The sequence below is a fragment of the Hyperoodon ampullatus genome, assembly GCF_949752795.1.
Source record: "Hyperoodon ampullatus genome assembly, chromosome: 8".
In the NCBI taxonomy this organism is placed as follows: Eukaryota; Metazoa; Chordata; class Mammalia; order Artiodactyla; family Ziphiidae; genus Hyperoodon; species Hyperoodon ampullatus.
This window is the reverse complement of record NC_136921.1, coordinates 40,339,857-40,364,468: the sequence shown is the minus strand read 5'-3', so window position 1 is coordinate 40,364,468 and position 24,612 is coordinate 40,339,857. Positions and strand designations below refer to the sequence as shown.

At 37.1% G+C, this 24,612-nt stretch overlaps 1 protein-coding gene across 1 annotated transcript in view; it reads right to left on the bottom strand.

The window, feature by feature from the left end:
• The window catches only part of DNAH7 (dynein axonemal heavy chain 7), a gene marked incomplete at its 5' end in the record, with an annotated part of 238,622 nt that overhangs the window by 172,861 nt on the left and 41,149 nt on the right, over nt 1-24,612 (bottom strand). The window contains 8 exons of the mRNA XM_079710686.1: nt 2,534-3,219; nt 5,018-5,164; nt 7,445-7,669; nt 11,461-11,539; nt 13,849-13,976; nt 14,718-14,990; nt 19,867-20,046; nt 20,693-20,876. Of these exons, the coding sequence (XP_079566812.1) occupies nt 2,534-3,219; nt 5,018-5,164; nt 7,445-7,669; nt 11,461-11,539; nt 13,849-13,976; nt 14,718-14,990; nt 19,867-20,046; nt 20,693-20,876 (1,902 nt within the window). The remainder of the gene's footprint in view (nt 1-2,533; nt 3,220-5,017; nt 5,165-7,444; nt 7,670-11,460; nt 11,540-13,848; nt 13,977-14,717; nt 14,991-19,866; nt 20,047-20,692; nt 20,877-24,612) is intronic.

Below are 24,612 nucleotides of genomic sequence, written 5' to 3'. Positions count from 1 at the left end.
AAACACAGTGGCTCTTATCAACAGCAAACCAAGCAATGTTTCAGGTGATAAAACTCAAAACCATGGCTAGGCTGTCAATCTTATATGCAATGGTGTTATTCCAATTTCCATTCTTCTACCTACAAGCTTTGTTCTACAAAATCTGTCTGTAAATAATAGCATCAACATTTATGCTAATACAGATATATACATGTTAGATGTACCTATCTACAAATGGGTTGGTTTCTGTATATCAGTAAACCTTTCTGCAATCTGATTCTATGGACAAAGGGTACAAACTGAGAAATGAGATTTTAGAGATACTAATGGTATTCTCAATCGAGGGCACTCGGAGCTTCTTAGGAAAGGTAATTACATCCAAGATTTATTTCCTTTAACATTCTTATTTTTTCAGTTTTTAAAAAATTTGGGGCCATAAAGGCTTTATTTCCAAAATAAAATATTTCAATTCATAAGATATAACTGGCATTTAAAGAAAAATCTACATAATCTTAAATATACTAGTGTGGCATTCGTGAGAAGGAAGCATTTTTGAATTTACAATGAGTTATCAGTTTATTTCTAAATATGGAGAACAAAAACAACTTAAGTTCCTCAAGAATAAATATTAAAATTACAGCATAAACTGACAATTTTACAAGCACAGTTCTATGGCCTTTGCATGTATTTGCTCTATCCTCACAACAACCCAAGGGGGCAGGGTCCAGAGTGTTGTATCTTTTTACCAATAGGGAGACTAAGGTACATAGAGGTATGTACCAGGTTCAAGCTCACTCAGCTAATAAACAATAGACCCAGATTTGAACCCAGACAGCTGTAACCACTACACTGTAAGAGATAACATAGCCATAAAGAAGAATGATTGGTTAATGGCAACAAAACTTAGAGATGGGATGGCTTTATGTGTAGATTCATACATTACTCATCATTTATAATTTTAGATTGTTAAAATCAAGAAATGTATACAGGAGTTCAAAAAGTCACCAGGCATTTTAAAATGTCTTTCTAAAATACCTTCCTTTCAATGTTCATCAATAAATGTGTCTTCCACACAGGGAGATGAACGCCTCTACTTCCTTCTGGTGCTCTTCCCTCTTTCTCCATCTAATCCCTGACTAATGCAAAAAATTTCTCACTAGCTAACGATCTCATGAATAGTCCTTAAAAATAGAATCTAGATATACCACTTTCAGAGAAGTTCAAAAATTACCCTTGATGAGCACATTGGAGCAAGCTGGGCAGGAGGCACAGCAATCAAACACTGAGCCAACACCAACAACAGCTGAGCAAGCTCAGGTTTAGGATAATATATGAATAACCAGAGGCTGATATCACCAAGCAGGTAGCTTTCCCTCACCATGCAAATTCACATTGAAGTTGGTAGTCTGATTTGGATTTACTCTTTTTAAAGATCAAATATAAGCTGCTTAAAACAAATCACAAAAAATTTAAAAACTGACAGGATAAGGGTCAGATTTAGTTGGCTGTGTCAGACGCTCAAAATTCCAGACGAGAATCATAGTTTCATGCTTTTGCACTTATCTAGCCATCCTTTATGCATATGACTGGAAATTACAATAGACTTTGAGGAATCATCGACAACAAACTAATTAGTATATTTGGAAAATTACATTATCATCTTCAGTTTTACAGTTTATATGTTCTATAAACTATGTTCGGGGCTTCCCTGGTGGCACAGTGGTTAGGAGTCCACTTGCAAATGCAGGAGACATGGGTTCGTGCCCCGGTCTGGGAAGATCCCATATGCCGTGGAGCAACTGGGCCCGTGAGCCACAACTACTGAGCCTGCGTGTCTGGAGCCTGTGCTCTGCAACGGGAGAGGCCGCGACAGTGAGAGGCCTGCGCACCGTGATGAAGAGTGGCCCCTGCTCGCCGCAACTGGAGAAAGCCCTCGCACAGAAACGAAGACCCAACACAGACAAAAATAATAAAAAAATAAATAAATAACCCATATACCAACTGAATACTATCACATTTAAAAACAAAAAACAAAAAAACTATGTTCATAGGCATGAGACTATTTTTTTTTTTTTTTTTTTTTTTTGGGGTATGCGGGCTCCTCACTGTTGTGGCCTCCCCCGTTGTGGAGCACAGGCTCCGGACATGCAGGCTAAGCAGCCATGGCTCACAGGCCCAGCCGCTCCGCGGCATGTGGGATCTTCCCGGACCGGGGCACGAACCTGTGTCCCCTGCATCGGCAGGCGGACTCTCAACCACTGCGCCACCAGGGAAGCCCGGCATGAGACTATTTTTGAGAGTCAAATGTATAAGATCAGACTGTGGGCAATAAAAATGAATATCTGGAGGCTGACTGTCTACTACCTCTGTTATGAATATACATGATAGCAAAAGGATCAGGACTCTTCCAAAAGCAATAAAGGTTATCATTCCTTACAATACACTATTTAACATATTAAGTATAAAGTACAGAATTATTAAGAAGAACTGTATATTACATACGAGTGATAATTTTGGTAACAGTATAAACACTGTCATATAAATAACACTTTACCTCATTTGTTTTTCATAGGGTTTAACGAAAGGAGATCCTCGTATAGTTTGTGTCTTAATAATGTGGTCATCCAACAACATCTGAATTTCATCAACTGATGACAAAATAAATGTCCCACTTTCTCTATAAGGAAGAATGACAAATTCCACTGCATCCCATTCATTAATCATCTTCTCCATGGCCTTTTCGAGAGAATATTCTTTGCTAGCTGCTTCACTAATACCTTCAAGCCTATCTAAATATGGTTCCAGATTCATATCTAAAAAAGAGAAGACAGTGGAATCATCTGCTGGTTCCAGGGGGTAACCAACGATGCTGGACATGGCCTCCCAGTGCCTGGGGCGCAAACCAGGATTACAAATCACTTGAATGAGAGGAATGTGCTGCTTGAAATCTTCCACCTTTGCTCTTACTTTTTTTGTCATTGCCAGTGCATTTGGAGAATCATGGAAGGTTTTCTCCAGTTTATATAGTCCTCTCCAGTAAGTTCCAACGTCTGTTTCTACTTGGTCTGGATTCACCTTGTGATATGGTCCTTCTGTCCATGCTCTGTATTTGGTGCTAAATTCTACAACAGTTTCATAGAGATGAAGATAAGGGTTCAAACCATCTTGGATTTTTTTATGTTGAGGATATATTGATGGTAGCCAACCAAACGCCTCCTCCTCAGCATTCAACTGCTCAATCTGGAAGGACAAGTATTAAGTATGTTATTCTAAATGTGAATGATATTCAAAATAAAGTTTTAAAAAATATTTATAACAAATGTGACCAAAAAAACCTCTCATTAAACCCTAAAGTTAAATTAGGCCATAACTAGAAAAACTGAGCAGTAATCTCTTTTTTCCTATTTGCTTTATTTTGTTTATTTTTGTTGTTCCTATTTCCTTTTTATTACAGTTTCCAGAGAAAAATGACTGGTTAAGTTAGTTAAAATAGTATATTTATCTATATAAAATGTCTCTGCCCATCCAGATATACTGAGGATATAGCTTCATTTATTAACTCACAAGAGCTTAATTACTTTTTGAAAAATTCATTTACTTATTTATTTTTGGCTGCATTGGGCCTTTGTTGCTGTGCACAGGCTTTCTCTAGTTGTGGCGAGCGGGGGCTACTCTTCGTTGCGGTGCGCAGGCTTCTCATTGCAGTGGCTTCTGTTTGTTGCAGAGCACGGGCTCTAGGTGCACGGGTTTCAGTAGTTGTGGCACGCAGCTCAGTAGCTCTGGCCCACAGGTTCTAGAGCACAGGCTCAGTAGTTGTGACCCACAGGCTTAGCTGCTCTGTGGTATGTGGGATCTTTCCAGACCAGGGCTTGAACCCGTGTCCCCTGCACTGGCAGGCGGATTCTTAACCACTGTGCCACCAAGGAAGTCCCAAGAACTTAATTACTTTTAATAAACACAGCATTGTGTTAGATACTGTGGAAAATAGAAAAAAGTATATTGCAAAGTACCAATTCCAAGAGTTAGTAATCCAGATGAGGAGTTAGATACCAATTATTTAATAATATAAGGCAACAGAAGAGATGTGTTAGAGCAGTAGCCATTTAATATAAAATGAATGGTATACTTTTAAAAATGCTATCACTCAGAGACAAGAGAGCCTGCTGAAATAGCGCAATCACAGATGCTAGAGAAGCTACAACCAGGGCTGGGTCTTGAAGGTAAGTAAGATAAGAGACACAAAGAAAGCATTAATTTCCTCTTAGATCAGTAGTGAAGTTGTGAGGATATGGGAGATGTAGATGAGAAATCTATAGAATTGAAAAGAGTGAGATAGATATGTAAATTATGCAGATTACTTAAAATTTCAGTGACATCAGTTTTTTAAAATCTACAATTTCTCTTGTCTCAACATATATTTACATATCTGAGATTATTATAAACTATTTAATTACCTGAACTAAGATATTAAAATCTTGAAATATATAAAAAGTGGTAGAGCATCATAATATGGTCTGTTTTCATATTTCCCCTTTTTAAAAAAAACGCAATTAAAAATTTCAAACTTCTAACATGGCAAAGAGTACGGCTTTTTCCCACCCAGCTGCTTCTAACAAGACCACTGCTTTCTGAAATAGCGGTATTGGGAACAAAGTAGCTTGATGGGAGAAAATAATGGACCTAATTTAACAACACAGCCACCAAATCTAAGCTGGCTTCCATGGACGTGGGAAATCTAAACAGTAACCAGGTGTTATCACATAATGTAAATGATCAAGATTAAAAAGCAGATGGAGATACAACTCTATCTTTAAAAGATGAAGGCCACTGAAATGTTATTATTACCAATAGAAAACAGCAATGCTGCTTCCTCCTTGAAGCATGTCTATAAAATCTATTTGTGCCCTTCATATTAATCTCTAATTAAATGTAGTTAAACTCTTATTTGAATACATTTCTTAAAGGTGAATACCCAATACAAATTCAAATGATCATTCTGTTGAACTAATTCACCCTATTAAGAATTTTTAACTTATACCTTGTCTGCTGCTAAATCCAACTTTCCATTCAGTGTCTGAGCCTTTTTCAGGTACCGCTGTATATCTTGAAGATCTCCAAATGAGTAGAATTCTTCTGACTGTTTAGCATAACTCTGCAATTCCTCCACAAACCATTCACACCGTAACTAATAAAAACAATTATTTTTGTTACTATTTTTAAGAGTAAAAACCCCTAGGCATCAAGAGAAAAATTTAGAATTTGTAAGGATTTTCAGAATTATTATTATTATATTCTGTCACTGGCAAAATATGAAGAAAGGGATGATCTTAAAGATGACTGGGGTCCAAAATATACAGAATTTTTAAGAGTTGGGATTTAAGATTAATCATTAAGATTCCTATAATTCACAAATTAGAGAAAGTTTACCCTTGTATTATAAAGGTAAGAAGTTCTAATAAAATGAATAAGAATGTGCTAAACAATGGTGTTTCTTTAGTATGCTAATGAAATACAAGCACTTGAAAAAATCTCATAATAATCAAGTATGAGGCTAGAAGTGAACTCCAATTTTTTTTAAGGCCTGTAAAGGTAGCATTTTTACACAAAACTGGAAAAAACTGAATTTCTTTAATTGCGTTTTGATATTCAGGTATCTCTTCAATTAGCAATGCTAAAACAAAGTATTCCAAAGTTATTTTTCTTGTCCCATAGGCTCTCTTCACAGGAAATAAAATAAATAAATCCAGATTTAAAAGCCGAAAAACTAAACCCTTCCAGTATAAAACAGGTGTGTGGGGGGTTTTTTTTAAATGAGAAAGGCTTCTTACAAAATTGTCATTGGTAAGGCATTCCAAATTAAATGGCTCTTAAAAAAACAGCTCTGGGGCTTCCCTGGTGGCACAGTGGTTGAGAGTCCGCCTGCCCATGCAGGGGACACGGGTTTGTGCTCCGGTCCGGGAAGATCCCACATGCCGCAGAGCGACTGGGCCCATGGGCCATGGCCGCTGAGCCTGTGCGTCCGGAGCCTGTGCTCCGCAACGGGAAAAAAAACAGCTCTGAATAAAATATTCAGAAGTCAAATCTAGGTTATTCAAAAATAGATTTTATATTTTATAGATTATCTAGGTTGATTTCTGTCCTCTGGTTTCCTGGCCAATTTATTGCTCTGGCCCAGTGGGGGAAGGAAAATAAGAGGAAAAATTCATTAACATTATGTGTAGTTTGTAGAATGGTATACATTACAATGAAGTGTAGATAATTCTGGGCCACCTAGTGATTTCCTAAGGGTCTATTATATTGTAGCATAAGCATCAAATACTCATGATGCCTTCTACAGGTTTTAAAAATTTCTGAAATGGCCTAAACATAAAACAGAAATATAGACTTAAATATAGACTTATAGTTTAAAATGAAGGGTTTTTTGTTTGTTTAAGTCTATAATTTATTCTGCAAACAACATATGCTGCCAATTAATCGTATTTGCTGTAGTGAGGTAGAAAGAGGTTAGGCTTGCTATCAAACAGCTCTACTGACTGACTTGAAACAAGCCTCTTTACCTTCACTTAGGAACCTTAGTCTCTTCATCTGTAAAATGAGACTGAAAATACTGTGTCATTTATTCACATAATAGCTATGAAGTGCTCACGGCATTTCTGTGTGTCAGGCACTGTGCTAGCCAAGCAGATATAAACGGAGAAAAGGTAAAAATGAGACAGCCCTGCCATCAAGGAGCTGACCGAATAATGGGGAGATGGAAATAATAACATAATGATCAGATAATTAGCCCGGAGGAGGTGTGTTAAAAGTGTCACGGGAGCAGAGGGGAAGCAGTACTGAGGTCTGACTGAAAGGGCTTCTCAGAAAGTCAGCTGACTTTGCTAGATAGACAGGCAGGGTGGCAGGTCACTCCAGAGAGAATGGAGATAGCAGGTAAGAGATGAGAGGTGTAGGAGAGCGGGGACCAGAAGTTGCTCAGGCTTACTAAAGAGTCCAGAGCACGAAGTGGGGAGAGGTAGGAGGTGAGGCTGGACAGGTAGATGGGGGGAATCACGCACCATCTTATATGTAGGACACACACACCAAAGGTTCAAGTTATGGAACGTTATAGTGATGGTTCTGGGCACGGTACTTAGGCAAGCTGGTGATTATGAGGTGTGAAGGCACACCTCACCAAGGGAGCTTTGACCTTAATAAAAAATAAACTCAAGACAGTACTATAAACCATATAAGATAAATACTATTCTTATTAATGGTCATTTGTGGGCAATATATTCAAATGTTTTCTCCCTTGAAAAATCAAGAAAGGATAGCACATCCATCCATTATGTGTCCTATCCTCTACTAAGACTTATGGGAGGAGAGAGCTAAGATATACCATCTGTGAAATAGAGGAGCTGACGTTGCTATGTAAGAAGTTAAATATTTCCAGAAAATGAAAATAATTTAAAATATCCACGATTCCCACCTTAAGACCTTCTTGATATTGTTCTGTTTTCTCCTTAATGATTTTCCTGTGTTTGTCAAAAATTTCATCCATTCTTCCATACCACTGGAAGACATTATTATTTAGCCTAATGTCTGCTGGAGAAAAGTTGGTACACTCAATGAGGAAGGCGAGGCAGTTTTTAGAATCCACCAATCTCCGTCCCAGTTCAATCATATCAACTGTCTCTACTTTCTGAATATAAGCCTGAGGGAAAACAAAAATTACAGATGGCATTTTAAGGAACAGCTCATGTCGAAAAATAGCCTGTAGAAATACACTGCATAAATATGTACAGACTTGTTAGAAGTATAGACTTTTGGTTCCAAATAGGGGACTGCAGCACAGTCTGCTTCTCATCCATCCTGAAAACCTTTACTAGCAGAGCAGGGCGAAAAACAGAAATACTCAACAACACACAAAGAGCACTGGAAAAGCAAAGGATGCTATGGTTCTCCGGAATATAAGAAGCAGATGCTGAGTGATATCATTTATTCTTTTAGAAGAGCATTTCGGGCACCTGTTATGTGCCTGATACTGTGCCAGGTGCTGGCAATACAGTGTGACAGAAACAGACCTGGGCTTTGTCCTCAGAGAGCTTATAGTTTAGTGGAGGGGACAGTTAGTCAAATAACCACCGTAACAAATGTAAAATTGCAAACTTGCAACAGACACCAGTGCTGCAACAATTTCCTTAGTTATAAAACTAAAATATAACTGTAGACAAATTTAACAAGGAATGTGCTAAATCTATGAGGAAGACTACAGTACTTTATTGAAGGACATTTTAAAAGTACCAAATAAATATGGAAACCCACGTTAAAACATAATAAGATGTAAATTCTCCTCCCATCGGTCTAGAAAGTCAATGCAATTTCAATCAAATTTGCAATGGCATTTTAAAAAAACTAAATTTGATTTAATTTTAAAGGTCTCTGAAAGTACTCAAGAGTAGGCAAAGATAATCATGAAAAAGGAAAACAATAGAGACTAGCCCAGCTAAATAGCAAAATATACTATATAGATGCAGTAATTTAAACAGTTCCTGTTCTGGCTCAGAAGTAGAGAATGGAACAGAACAGGGTTTAGAAATAGATCCAAGTACAAATGGAAATTTAGTGTTGAAAAAGAGGCATTTCAAATCAGGAGTGAAATGACCGATCATTTAATAAATTGTACTGAAGTAATTGGCTATTGATTTTGGAAGAAAGTAAGAGTCTTATTTACTTAGTAGAAGTACAGAGAAGGTATACTGTTAAGTGAATAAAATAATTTGCAGGAGTAATGATTCTATTTTTGCAAAGACAAAGCTCTGTGTGTGTGAGTGGGTGAATATACAGGTGTGTGTGTATGTGTGTGTGTATACATGCACATGGAGGTGCCCATGTGTATGTACATATATACATGTAGCTCTCTCAAACCTCTTTTGAAACATATTAATTTATGCATATGTCTTAATAATATAAATTCTGAAAGAAACCTGCTATCCCACTGAAAAATGAGAAAACTGGCAATTACTTGTACCTATCTGTGTTTACCTTCCTTGTTATACCCCACACCTCCCTGTCTATGAAGTAAATGCTTCTTTTCTTAATGCTTTTAAAGTTCTTTTAAATCTCTAATAACCACCTCTCTCTGGTTCTCCCTTTTCATCACTCTCCCTAGTGCCATATCTATACATATGTTTGGAAAGAACCATTACCCCCAAAAAAAAGAATTATGGAAAAAGAGGAACTTTTACGTTGTACAATTCCATATTGTTTAACTTTTCACTGTTGTAATTAAAAAGAAAAAAAGGACATTGCCTTAAAAGCTTTCATTGATATGTCATTCTAATTAGAATAAATGTTTTTCTGTTGCAAATCCAAACAGTGATCTAAGTGAAAATACATTTTTGTAGTTTGGTTAATCAGCTTTTTATGTAGTCAAACAACTGCATTTTTACTTCCTCTTACTGATAAAAAATGACTGATGTCTGGGGCTTCCCTGGTGGCACAGTGGTTGAGAGTCCGCCTGCCGATGCAGGGGACACAGGTTCGTGCCCCGGTCCGGGAAGATCCCACATGCCGCGGAGTGGCTGGGCCCGTGAGCCATGGCCGCTGGGCCTGCGCGTCCGGAGCCTGTGCTCCGCAACGGGAGAGGCCACAACACTGAGAGGCCCGCGTACCGCAAAAAAAAAAAAAAAAAAAAAAAAGACTGATGTCTGTATTGAATAAACTGAGAAGATGTTTATGCCCTTATAGGAATAAACTTTTTCAAGATACAGAAATATTTTAAATATTAGGTAATGAATCCTATTTGCTAATTCTGTGAAATGTTGCTATGAACAATAGAAATTCACACTAAATAACTCCAAATTCCTAAATATTTCCAGTGATGGTTAAGAGGGTAAATAAATAACACTCTTCATACTCAGTATTCATTTTTGTCAAAGGAATTTCCAGCTATGGAACTCTCCAGCTACCTTTCAAATCATCCATAATCAAAGTATCACTTGATGTTCTATAATAACTCATGTAAAATATAAAAAATTCTAAAAAGGATATCATAGGTTTGTTTGTATTTGATACACACACATACACATAAATTTACATGTTAAGAACCCCAATCCAAGTACAAATACTTTAAAGGAAATAGAACCTTTTAGAGGCTGATATGTAAAATTTGGTTCTAGTGATTTTCACAAATTTTTCTTTAAGTGAATAATTTAGATAGATGGTGGGAAGCAGCCGCATAGCACAGGGAGATTAGCTCGGTGCTTTGTGACCGCCTGGAGGGGTGGGATAGGGAGGGTGGGAGGGAGGGAGATGCAAGAGGGAAGGGATGTGGGAACAGATGTATATGTATGACTGATTCACTTTGTTATAAAGCAGAAACTAATAATAAAAAAATACAACTACAATATTAAAAATAAATAAATAAAGTGCAAAAAATAATTTAATGTACGTAATCATTTGAACACTTTTTATAATTTCCTACCTATACAAACTTTTGAATGATTTAACATGTTTTGCTGGGTTTGCGTAAATATTTTAAAATCTAGGAACACAAGGGTTCTATTTTGGATCTTCAGATTGCTAGAAAAGGAAAAAGAAGATCCTGTAAAAGTGTAATGTTATAAGAATGGAAAAGGAACAAAATAAAAGGATGATTAACCAGGTGTTTTATATTATTTTATTACCACCAGGTAGACTTCAAGCACAGAGGCAAAAAGAAAAATGATGCAAGACTTCTCTAATATTTTTAGTACTGTAAGTCCTATGCTCAAAACACTTTTCAGCAAACTACCACAGAAATGTTTACTATATAATAAAAGCCTATCAAAAACAAAATATTACTTAAGGATTAAATATTTGTTGATTAAAAAAATGAAGGATGACTGCGTATCTCAGGTTGCCCAAGACGGTCCTGGTTTATGCCTGTTAGCATGGTAACAATTATTAATAGTGCTCTCAAAAAGATTCTTGCAGACGATTGCATTAATAACTCCAATACTTCACCTCTCCCACTGTCTGTCCTTGTAGTGTCCTCTCACTGGCTCTGTGGCCATTTTGGTTAACAGGCTATTCGCTAATGTGACACAAGCAGAAACTTGAAAAGCATTTGTACAATTGGGCTTGCTTCTGTGCCTCTACCACACCATAAAAACATGCCCAGGTGAGCCTGTTAAAGTTTGAGAGACAAGCAGAGCAGAGTCAAGCTGCTGAAGATAATTACATTAGCCAACCCAGCTGAGAACTAGCTGATCTGATTGAGTCCAGAAGAACCATCTAGGAGGAGTGTGCAGCCTGAATCACCAAACTTCACACTCATGAGCTCTGTGTGTGTGTGTATGTGTGTGTGTGTGTGTGTGTGTGTAACTTACTATTTTAAGCCTCTGTTTTAACTTTTGGAGCATTTGTTATTGTATTATCATGTCAATAATTATAAAAGCTGGGGGAAAAAAAAGAAAAACAATTTACTTACACACATGACTATACAGAGCTTATAAACAATACCTTCATTTCCATCAGTTCTGCTGTATTTGGAGGGGTGCTAAGAGCTTTTTCAGATATCTTCTCAAATTCCTCACATAATCTGAAACACCAGACAAAACGCATCTTCTATAATTAAATTTTATTCCTAAATATATTCCTGTGTACTATTTTAATGTTCTATTACATGAAAAATACAGTCAGATTATCTTACCTATATGACATCTAATTAATTAAAAGCAAATTTGTGCTCATTTACTCATTCATTCAATACACATTTAATGATCATCTATTATATTCCCAACTACAGTAATAAGTGACAGAGGTACACAAATGTGTAAGATGTAATAATGGTTCTCAAGCAGTTCACAATCCAGTAGGGACAGCAAGACTATGAACAATCATTTCCAACCTAGAGTTTTAAGGGCTCTACCAGAGATTTAGTTGAGATGGCACAAAAAGGTGGTCTACTTGGAAGGCATGGTTAAAATGGGCCTGTGTGCTCAGAAGCTTCTGGTAATATGCAAATACTTCCTACTGATTTAGGTTGTGGGCAATATAAACAATGAACTTACTATGGGATTTTAAAAACAGAGTAGTGAGAGCTAAGGAAGTTCAGATAACATCTGCAGAAATTTCTTCAAGAAGATTGGCTGTGAGGTGAAGGAGAGGGAATGGATGGTGATGATGCTGGGTTGAAGTGGAGGGTTGGAGGACAGAAGAGGGTTTTGACCGTGTTTGTAAATTTCAGAGGCAGAATCCACAATGAAGGAGAGATTTAAAATGAGACACAGAGGGGACGACTAGTAGAGCCAGGTCCAGAGGGATGGGAGGCCAGGGGGCTGAGCTCATAGGTAGAGATGAGAACAGTGAGTGGCTGACAGACTCTTGACCTCTGAGAATGTGGGGAGGCAGATAGGGAGGGGCTCGTGGAGAGGTGAGATGAGACACGTAAGGGCAAGGAGTTGAGGGTATTTGTATCTAGCGGTTCCTATAATAGTCCTGGTATATCCTCTATACAGTCAGTGTGTCTGGTGAGAGGCATAATTAAGAGAAAAGGGGAAAAAGTAGAACTGGCATGAGCTCTGGGGGCAGCTAAGAGGCAGGGAAATAGTTATGAAATTAAAGCAAATATTTCGCTCAGCATGAAATGCTGTAAGTAAAAGACATTTTCACTATTCTTCCAGTACTTTTAGAGGAAAAGGTACTTTAAGCTGAATATACTGTTCTGTTTCTCAGATAAGCCACCCGAGTCCTAGCCCTTTTCCACGTGGTGCCTCCCTCTTCAGCCTCCCCCCTCACAGTATCTGCGAGAGCAACACAACCCACTCCTTGTTCTTGGAATACACCATGCCATTTTCATACTTCACTCCCTTCTACGTATTATTTCCTCTAACTGGAATTCTTTCACCCACATCATTCACCTGGCGGACTCCTACTCATCCTTCAAAATGAATTCCTATATCACTTCCTCTTTGCAGACTTCCCTGATTTTCCCCTCTCCTCCAAACCTCACCCTGAAAGGAAATTAATCACTTCCTTCTCTACTGTTCTACTTCTGTGGTTCAGGACAGAACTTATGGCACTCTGTTGTAATTTACTGAACTGGATGCCTATTTCCCCTTCTACAATGTGACTTCCTTCAGGAATTTTTTTCATATTCAGTCCAAGTCTCTAGTGCTGTACCTGACATATGGTAGGTAGATGAAGCTCCCTCCAGGCTTCTTACAGGCTAAAAGAAATATCTTTTTAATGCTTTTTCTCTAACGCTATAATTATAAAAAATTCTGATTATTTTTTGGGGTTTTATTCCATGTAACTGATAGCAGGAAAGAGGTTTCTGGAGCCACACTATCACCAGTGCTAGAAAACTAACTACACTTCTTGTCTTAAACAGGTATTCTGCTTCACACATTAGCATTCTGAAAGTTTACTTAACATGAGTCAGTTTTCCTAAAAATCTCCACATTGGACAACAAATGAGTTTGTAGTTAAGGTAACGTGTTACCATGGGCTTGAAGGGTAATTACAGTAAAATGATGTTCCAAATTTGAGATCCTTGACAACTACTGTGTATATCCACTGTGAAAACTCACTTTGTGTATTGATTACACAAACTTAAAAGTCTGAAGTTAGATAATGTCCACCTGACTTGTACAAAAGAAATGCAAACACATTTTAATACCACCCTAATTCAGACAACTGGGAAGGCACATTCATGGTGAAAAAATAAATACATTCATGGTAAAAATCACAAAATAACACTTAGAGCCAAGTTGAAATAAGTTTGGCTTTATCTTTTCTTTTCTATCATTTATGACACTGCTCTAATCCATTACTTTAGTTGAGTGACAGTTGATTCTATTTAATTCCTCCACCCCCCAAAATAAAAATATAATATTAAATAAATACCTTGTATTTACTTCCTGATGGTCTCTGAACATTTTAGCTATAAGTTTTCCACAAATAATATCTGCTCGCTTCACCAAAGCTCTGATTAATTCCTCACAGCGCATTTCAAACATTCCTAAACGAATAGTCTGCAATGTTAGGTATTAAAAGTTTAATAAACATGAAATGACATAAATGATTCCCACAAGTTTACCTTTTTCCATAATATTGATTTGTGTGTGTGTGATCTATTACAACTGAGTTTTTTTTTTTTTAATATGATGCAGGCAGGGTTTTGCAAATACTCTTATATTTTACCACTATCTTCTGGGTGAATCTCCTTGAACAGTGTATCTTGGAAGCCAATTCTATTTCAGGACAATAATTGATATAAAAACTTTGGAGAATTGAGTTATTGCCTCATAGATAGCGGGATTTAAATGTTATACTTGCTCTGTACAAAAATTACCACCATGATCATGGTGGTAATTTTGGAAAATATAAAAAAGGACAACAGAAGAAAATGTTTAATTACCAGTCTCCTACTAAACAGAAGTAACCACATTTTGGTATAATTACCATATTTTCCAAAGGATTTGTAAACACCAAGGCAAAAAAAAAATTAGTTCTTGATATTTTTGAAGGGCCAAGTTAAAATAAATTACTTAAAAGTCAGGCTTATAGGGTTTCGTCTACCTCTGCATAGCCAGGGCTTACCACAATGTGTCAAGCATTACCACAATGCTTGACACATAAAAAGACCCAACAAACAGTTTTCTGTTGATGATAACGGTCTAATTCTTTCACTGTATGGTCTAGAAATACATCCTAATAAAGCTAGGAAAAGATCACTAGGTACAAAGAACAGTTGTACAAAATGGGTCATTTACCTTTCTAGATGTGTACTGTATATCCTCTATGAGTTTTTGGTATCTGTGAATTTCGTGTATTATTTTCTCATAATTATGATTTTCTGCAAGGAAAGCATCAGCATCTTGCTCAGCTTTTTTGCTAATTAAAAAATCATACTTGTCATAGAGTCTGAGGTGCTCATTCGGTGCCACGCTCTCACACATAACCACCTCCTTAATCTTCTCTTTGTGAGCTTCAACAACTTCCTTCAGAATTATTGGCTTCAAAGTTGTTGGTTTAGACTTACTTTCCTAAACAAAGGAATAAAAACAATATGAGTTACTTAAAATACTTTAAATTAAGGTAACCATATCATTCAGCTTTGTAAAAATGCCCATCTTACCATATTGTGATTTTTTTTATTCACAAGGTCCCTCGGATTTTCTAATCTATATCTGTAGAGAGTCTAATCAATATCTGTAGAGAGTCTAATCACAGCAGTATTTTAAATATCTAGGTTTCATATGTTTTGTTTTTCTTAGAAGCTACCTAGGAGTGTTTTGTTTTTCTGTATGGAGGAAAGAGCAGTCAATTGAGAACATACACAAAATAAGAGTTGGAAAATCAAAACAGCAAAATCCATGTTTTATTTGTACAACTGTATATGCTAGCTTAAAAGGTAGCACTTGCATCGTACATTATTTAAAAAAAATAAGTCAGCTCAATGTCATATGATCACAGTCTTTGATCACAGCCACAGCCCTTCTTCACCTTGAGGAGTAATGTATGTAGAACAAAGAAGGATTGCTTACTCATTCACTGACCTCTGAGCTTTCAGAGGTCAGTGTGAACAGCAACTAGGACAGACTAAAATCCCTAGTAGCAAGATTTGCATTCTGCTACCACCATTAGAATAATGTGGGCAAGAATGTATCAGACAACAATTTTAAATAAGCAAACTAATCTCAACAACTTGTCTCCTTCTCTTTTGAATAAGAGGACAAGTAAATGCACATATATGGTTTATTATCTTGAACCAAGTTACACTTAAAAAATATATATGCTCTCTACCTGTTGTCCAAAAAAAGCGATTTTTAACTGTAACAAACAAAAATCACTGCCAGTAGTGAATATTCTACAGCTCTCAAATTGAGAATATGAAAGGATTCCTTAGAGAACTGGGTAATTTGTTCAGGTATCCAGGATGCATTTGTCCACTATGCCCCCTAGTGGACATTTCAGGAAATCACACTTTTTCAGAACTAGATGCTTCATGGCTACATTAGTGAATCCCATCATCACCACCACTACCTCACCCCCCAGGGCACAGAAGATGCTTGGTGTCATCTTTTTTGAGAAAGAACTTTAGGATAAAGCAATATGTATTATGTACTGCAATGTGAAATTGTTGGATCTAATGTGAAGCTCCTTAATATTCAAGTACCCTCTGTGTCACTTGTTTCCAAACTTGAGGGATTGCCAGAATCACCTATGGATATTTTACCAGTATACCTACTTCTGAGTACAGACTGTCATTGTAAATCTACATCTCTAGGTGCAGGGAATGGGGGTGGCGGGGACCCCTGGATTTGTATTTTTAGAAGTCAACACATGATGCTGGTACATAGGGTTTTAGAATCATTATCCTACATATAATGCCCCAGGTAAGACCTATCTCTCAAAACTTGATACCAGAAAAAATACCTGAGCAGTCTAAAACTTGTTATATTTTCCTCTTTACTGTAGAAACCAGGAAGTTTAGAGCCATATTTTATAAGCATAAAATCAGAGCAACTGTCTTCATTCAGATGATTATAATACTTTTTTCCACTTCAAACTTTATCTAGTAACTTATTAACTTGTTATATCTGTCTATTTCATAAGCTACATCTAGTCATTCTTGAGGAAGGCGGGGTATGAACAGAATACAAAAGGATGCAATAGGTGAACTGGAATTAAACAAAAAAACAAAGTAAACAGTAAGTTTCTTGAGAGACTTCTATTTATGGTAATATGAGGAATAGATACCCTGTTTGAAAACAACGACCTAGTTCAAAACACATAAATATGCTGGGGAAAATGCCAAATATAACTTTTATAATGCATGGTTAAGGCAGTAAAATAATAAGGAAAGGCTAAGGGGCCAAACATGAGAGCATACATGAAGCGGGAGGTAACTATATGCGGACGTGAGCAGCTGCCCTGGAGACTCTGCTGATCCCTGGTGGCCCAAGCTTTGCTTTAATGAGTCTCCAGCAGGATGGGCACATGTGTGGGGCTGGGCGGCATGGGTGAGAGAATGGCTGTCAGGAAACAAAGCCTGAAGCCTGAGTAAGGTGGGAAGTCAACTGATACCCCTACATAAAGCCAGGAACAATGAAAAGTGACACAACCTCACAATGAGGGTTCTGAGGACACAAAACTTCAGAATGCTGAAAGCTGACAGAACCTTTAAATGAGGGGGCAAGAAAGGAAAATGCCTTGTTTTGGCCTTGTTTTTCAGTGGAGAAGAGAAAGGATGGTGGTCTTAAGAATTTGGAACCACAAGCCTGTTCTCTTACACAATTGGGTAAGCACTCACACTGCCAGTGTCATCCACAAAATCCTCAGGCAAGAATTTTTGTTTAAAAGGGTCCTGGGGGCTTCCCTGGAGGCACAGTGGTTAAGAATCCGCCTGCCAATGCAGGGGACACGGGTTTGAGCCCTGGTCCAGGAAGATCCCACATGCTGTGGAGCAACTAAGCCCGTGAGCCACAACTACTGAGCCTGCACTCTAGAGCCCATGAGCCACAACTACTGAGCATGCGAGCCACAACTACTGAAGCCCACATGCCTAGAGCCCATGCTCCACAACGAGAAGCCACCGCAATGAGAAGCCCGCTCACCGCAACAAAGAGTAGCCCCCGCTCACTGCAACTAAAGAAAGCCCACGCGCAGCAACAAAGACCCAACGCAGCCAAATAAATAAATAAATAAATAAATAAAAATAAAGTTCCCTTAAAAAAAAATCATTAAAAAAAAAGGGTCTTGGGTTTGCAGGGGCCTCCAGAGCACATGTCAAGAGAATATGCAAAATCCAGAGAAACCAACCCAAATCAAGGCCTCAAAGACTTCCCTGCATAAAGTTTTTACATGTATAAGCCCATAATAATAAAGAAAAAACAGGGGCTTCCCTGGCGCAGTGGTTGGCCACGGCAGTGAGAGGCCCACGTACTGCAAAAGCAAAAAAAAAAAAAAACACTCAGAAATAAACCACCAGGAGGAGTCAGATCAGCAAACAGAGAAGAGTAATGAATACATGACTAAGTACAAGAGACTATCAAAAGTGACCAGGCTGGGCTTCCCTGGTGGCACAGTGGTTGAGAGTCCGCCTGCCGATGCAGGGGACACAGGTTTGTGCCCCCGTCTGGGAAGATCCTACACGCCGCGTAGCAGCTGGGCCCGTGAGCCATGGCCACTGAGCCTGCGCGTCCGGAGCCTGTGCTCTGCAACGGGAGAGGCCACAACAGTGAGAGGCCTGCGAACCGCAAAAAAAAAAAAAAAAAAAAGACCAGGCCTAGCTTAAAAAAAGAAGTTAATGGATTCCGAGAAAATAAAACTAAAATGACAAAAAAATTAGAAGCTCTATGAAAAAGATAATATTCTCAAAACGAATAATGTCACAATCACAATATTAAGTAAAATGGACTATTTATAAGATGACTCCATCTATACAAAGACATAGAAAAACTAAAGAGAAACTGTTTACAGATATACAGACATGTGGTAAGTTTATGTTTAAGAATTCAGAATAATAACTACAAAATGCCCAATGGTCACTGCAGCACTGTTTACAATAGCCAGAACATGGAAGCAACCTAAATGTCCACTGATAGAGGAATGGATAAAGAAGATGTGGTATATATATACGATGGAATATTACTCAGCCATAAAAAAAGAACAAAATAATGCCATTTGCAGCTACATGGATGGACCTAGAGATTGTCATACTGAGTAAAGTCAGACAGAGAAAGACAGGTGTCGTGTGATATCACTTATGTGTGGTATCTAAAAAAGTCGTACAAATGAACCAATCTACAAAATAGAAATAGAGTCACAGATGCAGAAAACAAACTTATGGTTATGAAGGGGGAAGGGAAGAGCGATAAACTGGGAGATCGGGATTGACATATACACACTACTATACATAAAATAGATAACTAATAAGAAACTACTGTATAGCACAGGGAACTCCACTCAATACTCTGTAATGACCTATATGGGAATAGAATCTAAAAAAGACTGGATATATGTATATGTATAACTGATTCACTTTGCTGTACAGCGGAAATTAACACAACATTGTAAATCAACTATACTCCAATAAAAATTAATTTAAAAAATAACTACAAAGTGCAAGCTAGTGATTCCTTTGCTAGAAGGTAGAAGGATAGGGATATGAAGAGGAAAGACCAATTGGGAGGTAGAGCTTAAAGGTAATAATCATTGTTTAAGTTAGGTTGAAGGTATGAAGGTGTTAACTCTATTACTGCTTAAAACTTTAAACACTAGCCTCCTGCACTCTTTTGAATGTATGAAATACTCATACACTATTTTAAAAAATGAAAAAGGAAGAAGAAAGCTACTGTTTGGACTTACAAAACTTGAAAAGCTTTTAAGTTAAGGAATTTTCAGACATGCTCATTTCATATACTAGACTGCAATAACTACTGTTGAAATATTGTAGTTCAGCAGAACTTTGCTAAATATTTGGCCAGAGAGAGAAGGGAAGTAGGATCTATGATTTGGAAGTAAGGAGACATGACTATTCCTGGAAGAAGGTGTATCAGGAAGGTAGCTAATTGGAGGAGAGTTTTACAGAGCTGGAAAAGTATAACAGCAGTCAACAGCATGGTGTGAATGCTACAGCAAATGCTCATTGATGGCTTCAAACCAGATCACAACTTTAATTCTTCCCCCTCAGAAAGTTTTCAGCTGAGTTCAATAGAAGACTGGTCAAAGAAACCAGTATTTAAGAGAAGCTAATGGGAAAATAGTATGTTTTTAAAGCAAAACTGCCTTATAAGCCAATGTTACTAGGCCATTTGTATTCTGTAAAGCAGAGGATACCTGTCTATACTAAAAGAAGTTATTTGAAGCAAATACCATCATGCAAATTGAAGCAATCAGAATATCCTTATTACTTACCAACTTGGAATACAATTTTGCCTCAACTCTTGGCACAAAACTGACAGCGTTAATCATGACATCATAAACATTTAGAAGGATGTCTATATAGTCATTGAAATCAGGTTCAAACTTAATGGAGTCGTTATCAAGAATCAGCCTCATGACAAAACCTGGATGTTCAAAAGCTCTAACAGAATCCTGCAACAAAGAAGTTATATATATATAATAAAGTATACATATATATATGCATATGAATTGTGGTAGACTAAGGAGTGTACTGGTCCCAATTAGGATACATGAGAACTCACCTTTCTTCTTATGTCCTAGACAGTTAAGCCAAAGAGGAACTGTACCAAAAAGGGCAAGAGCCATTCCCAGCGAGACTTGTTGGTATCTAGTATCCACTGAGCCTACAGATCAACTATAGGGTCAAGATTCCAGAAAAAGGAAGATGTGCACAGCAGTGGGGCTCTAGAATCATGAAAGAAGGAGCCCAAGAGGAGAACATTCAAATTCCCAGACTCCACTCACCCTGTAACAGGACCTTCCTCCAGAAAGAAAAGAGTTCTTTGGAGAAATCTTCCCCAGCCCTCATGACCCAAATTTCCCAATTATGGGAATTTTTACTTATTTCCACTAACCTCACCAATGTGATGATAATAATATATCCTACATATGCAGCTTGACATTAAGTCTTTTTTTTAAAAACACGTAAGTGTGATAGGTCTAAAGATATACTTTCTGCTCTTCCACTGGTAAAGGTTATTTTATAATTATCCACTATGAAAGAATTGAAAATAAATAAATTGGTAGATGAATATTGGTGTAACTGAACCTTACTTACGAGGGGTTGTGCAATTAAGTCCGTGAAATCTTGCATGGAAACCAAAGCGAGGTCCTGCAGCTGTAAAGTCATAAGTGTAGCAGCACAGTTGAAAAAAGATTCCAACTTGGCACTGCTGTCACCAGTTGGCAATAGCTTTTTTTTATTACCTTGGTAATAAATATTCTGCACTTCTGGAAACCACCTTCAAAGAACAAAAGACTTTTAAAAGTTAATATTTTCAGTGAATTACTCCTTTTACATTAAGCATTAACAGTAACTTCTGAACATCTAAAGGTCTTTATAGAGAGGTATATTGCCAAGTCACATTATCCAGTCTCTGAAATGTAAGCGCTAGCATATTTCACTCCTCCTGGGAAAAGAAATTTTAATCATAGCCAATGGAAAATGGCTCAACGACATGATGCTGTGATAAAAAGGTAAATCGAACTCCTGGAACCATGATTCCTGCACTTTTTGAATAATATGACAATTAACTTTGTTGGATATTACAAGATACTCCTCCCCAGTCTCTGAAATTGCTCTTCAGGGAATGGATTTGTCAGTTCAAAGCTAAAATGTGAATAACATTAAATCAAGGGAGGGTTATTTGGCTCAGCCCACTTGGTAATTTATGCTATTCCATCTATTTCACAATGATAGTTGAAAACAAGACACAAAACAACAAAATCAAGTATATTTTTTTTTATCCTCCTTAATGAGAAATCCTGAAAGAGTGACTGATTTAAAACAAGTTTCAAATGTATATGTATCCTTGTAATAAAAGGAAAACAGTGAAATTCATATACAGATACATTATGATGATAACAAGTGAAGTTTTCAGTTTACAAAACCACTGTCCAACACTAAAATTAAGGAATATTTGTACCTCTTTCATAAGAGATAATAAATTTTTAAAAACAAGGAGTCAGTATAAGTTCAGGAGTTGCCTGAATGCTCCAAGAGAGATCAAGGTTTTAAATGTATGTATTCACCACTTTAACAAATATGTATTTAGTGCCTACTGTGTGCTAGGGACAGTGTCATGGGAGATATGAAAAGATATGACATGATCCCTTCTCTCTCATAATAATGAAGGGAAGGTGTCATGGCAGAAAAACAGCTTTGAAATCAAAGAATAGAGACATAATTTTCTATTTCAGTAATAGAGAAGGGTTCTATAGTAATGATGGCAAATTTCACTGAAGAATAGATAAAAATGAAATGAGGAAGACCCTGAGAAAAGGATCTGAAGTAGAATATACTAAGAAAAATAGGTGGGAGAGGTAGGGCTAATATATCTGATCATTTCACTGTCTATAATGGAGCTAATACACTAGAAAATAAGAAAAAATAAGTGGGGGGAAGTCTGTGAGGACTTTTGCAGAACTTGGGAGCTAAACACAAGAACCTGGGACAGGCTCACACTCTGTGAATACACAGCAGATCCTTCTGCAGCGGGGCATCACTGTTAAAGAAATAGGTAAAAGGACAAAGGAGGACAAGTAGCAAATACTAAGTAGAGAAGGGCAATCCCAGATTAATGAAGGGGATTGAGAAGTCTCCAATAGTCCAGGCAAGAGATAGAGTAAGTCCAGGGCTGTAAGACTGGAAAAAGGACAAAGAACAGAAAATACATTGAAAAAAATTATTCATTCAATCATTGTCTCAAAAATACTTACAGGGTTTCCTATTATGTACAAAACATTTGAGGTACTAAATATTACTCAGTCCTCAAAGTACTTATAGGTGAGTGGAGGGGAAAATGCACACACCTAAATATATATTATAAAAGGAAAAATAAGAGAACAAAGTGTCAGAGGCATTAAGAAGGAACAGATCACTTTTGATGAGGTAACAGTAAAGATTTCATGGAATAAGGGTCATTTGGTCTGGACACTGAAAGACACAGAGGGGCTTCTCCAGGAATGAGCTGCATTGTGTGCTGTAAATAGCGTGAGGCATAATTTGTTTTATTGAGGTATAACTGATATAACATTATATTAGTTTCAGGTGTACAACATGATGACTGAATATTTGTATGTATTGCAAAATGATCACAATTAGCTTAGTTAACACTGGTCACCATAATTAAAATTTTGTTCTTCTTGGGATGAGAACTTTTAAGATCTACTCTCCTAGAGACTTTAAAATACACAACACAGTATTGTTAACTGTAGTCACCATGCTGTGTACCACATCTCCATGGGTTATTTATATTATAAGTGTAAATTTGTACCTTTTAACCCTCTTCAACCATTTCATCCACCCCTTACTCCCTTCCTTTAGCAACCACGAATCTGCCCTCTGCATCTATGAGCCTGGTTTTTGTTGTTGTTGTTTTAGGTTTCGCATACAAGTGAGACCATATGGTATTTGTCTTTCTCTGACATATTTCACTTAGCATAATATCTCCACAGCCCATCCATGCTGTTGCAACATCTTCTTTATCCATTCATCAATCGATGAACATTTAGGTTGCTTCCATGTCTTGGCTATTGTAAATAATGCTCCAATGAACATGGAGGTGTACATATCTTTTCAAATTAGTGTTTTCCTTTTCTTCAAGTAAACACCCAGAAGTGGACTTGCTGGATCATACGGTAGTTCTATTTTTAAAGTTTTTAGGAACTTCCATACTGTTTTCCACAGTGGCTGCACAAAGTTACATTTTCAGCAACAGTGCACCAGAGTTCACTTTTCCCCACCTCCTCACCAACACTTGTTACTTCTTGTCTTTTTGGTAATAGTCATTCTAATAAGTGTGAAGTGATATCTCACTGTGGTTTTGATTTGCATTCCCCTGATAATTAGTGATGTTGGGCATCTTTTCATGTAGCTGTTATTTATCTCTATGTCTTCTTTGGAAAAATGTCTATTCAGATCTTCTGACCATTTTTAATCTAATTGTTTTTTGCTATCACATTGTATGAGTTCTTTATCTATTTTGGATATTAACTACTCATTAGATGTATATTAGTCACAAACATTTTCTCCCATTCAGTAACCTGCCTTTACATTTTGCTGATGGTTGCTTTTGCTGTGTAAAGTTTTTATAAATATGTGTATAAAACATAAAATTTTGCTAATAGTATCCAAGAGGTTCTTATTCTGTTCTAATCCCCTTAACCTCTGATTAAATCTGATACAATTATGTCTGCAAAGATGACAATTCTAAGAGTCACAGAGTTTAAGTGGGGAGCAACTGAGCAACTTTCAAATTTTCCTAGAATTCCCATCTCACAGATGGAAACAAACAAGGAGTAACTATTTTAAAAACCAACAATTGGTTAAAAAGGAGAACAAAGAGTCTACAGATTTACCAATTGGATACATATTTAACAATGGTAAGGTATGGTTATAGGCTAATCTTAGAAGTCATGCCATTTTTAATTTAATGTGACTATTTCTACAGGCATGGCCCAAGGTGAAAGTTTTTTCAGAACTGAGAATAGAAAAGATAGGTTAGGTCCAGGTTGCAGAAGACCTTAAAAGGCAGGTTAAGAATTGTGGATTTATTTTGTCAACAAATGGAAGGCACTGAACTAGGGGATGTTTTAAGATTCACCTGGCAGTGGTTTGTAGGCTATATGGGAGGATAAAAGGGCCTGCCAAGGGTAGTAGCAGTGGGAATTGACAGAAAGGAGTACACATGGAAGATGCTTCTGAGAGAGGATCAAGAATACTTGGTGGCCATAAAAGAAGTCTCAGTAAATATAAAATGATGAAAATCATACAAAATTAGAAAAGCAGTAACAGAAGGACACTGTGGAAATTCAGAAATATGCAGAAATTAAACAACATAGTCCTAAACAGGCAATGAGTTAAAAAAAAAAGGGAAATTAGAAAATAATTTGAGATGAATGAAAATGAAAACACCATATATCAAAATTCATGGGATACAGAAGAGTAGTGGTCAGACTTTAGACCTGTAAACACAT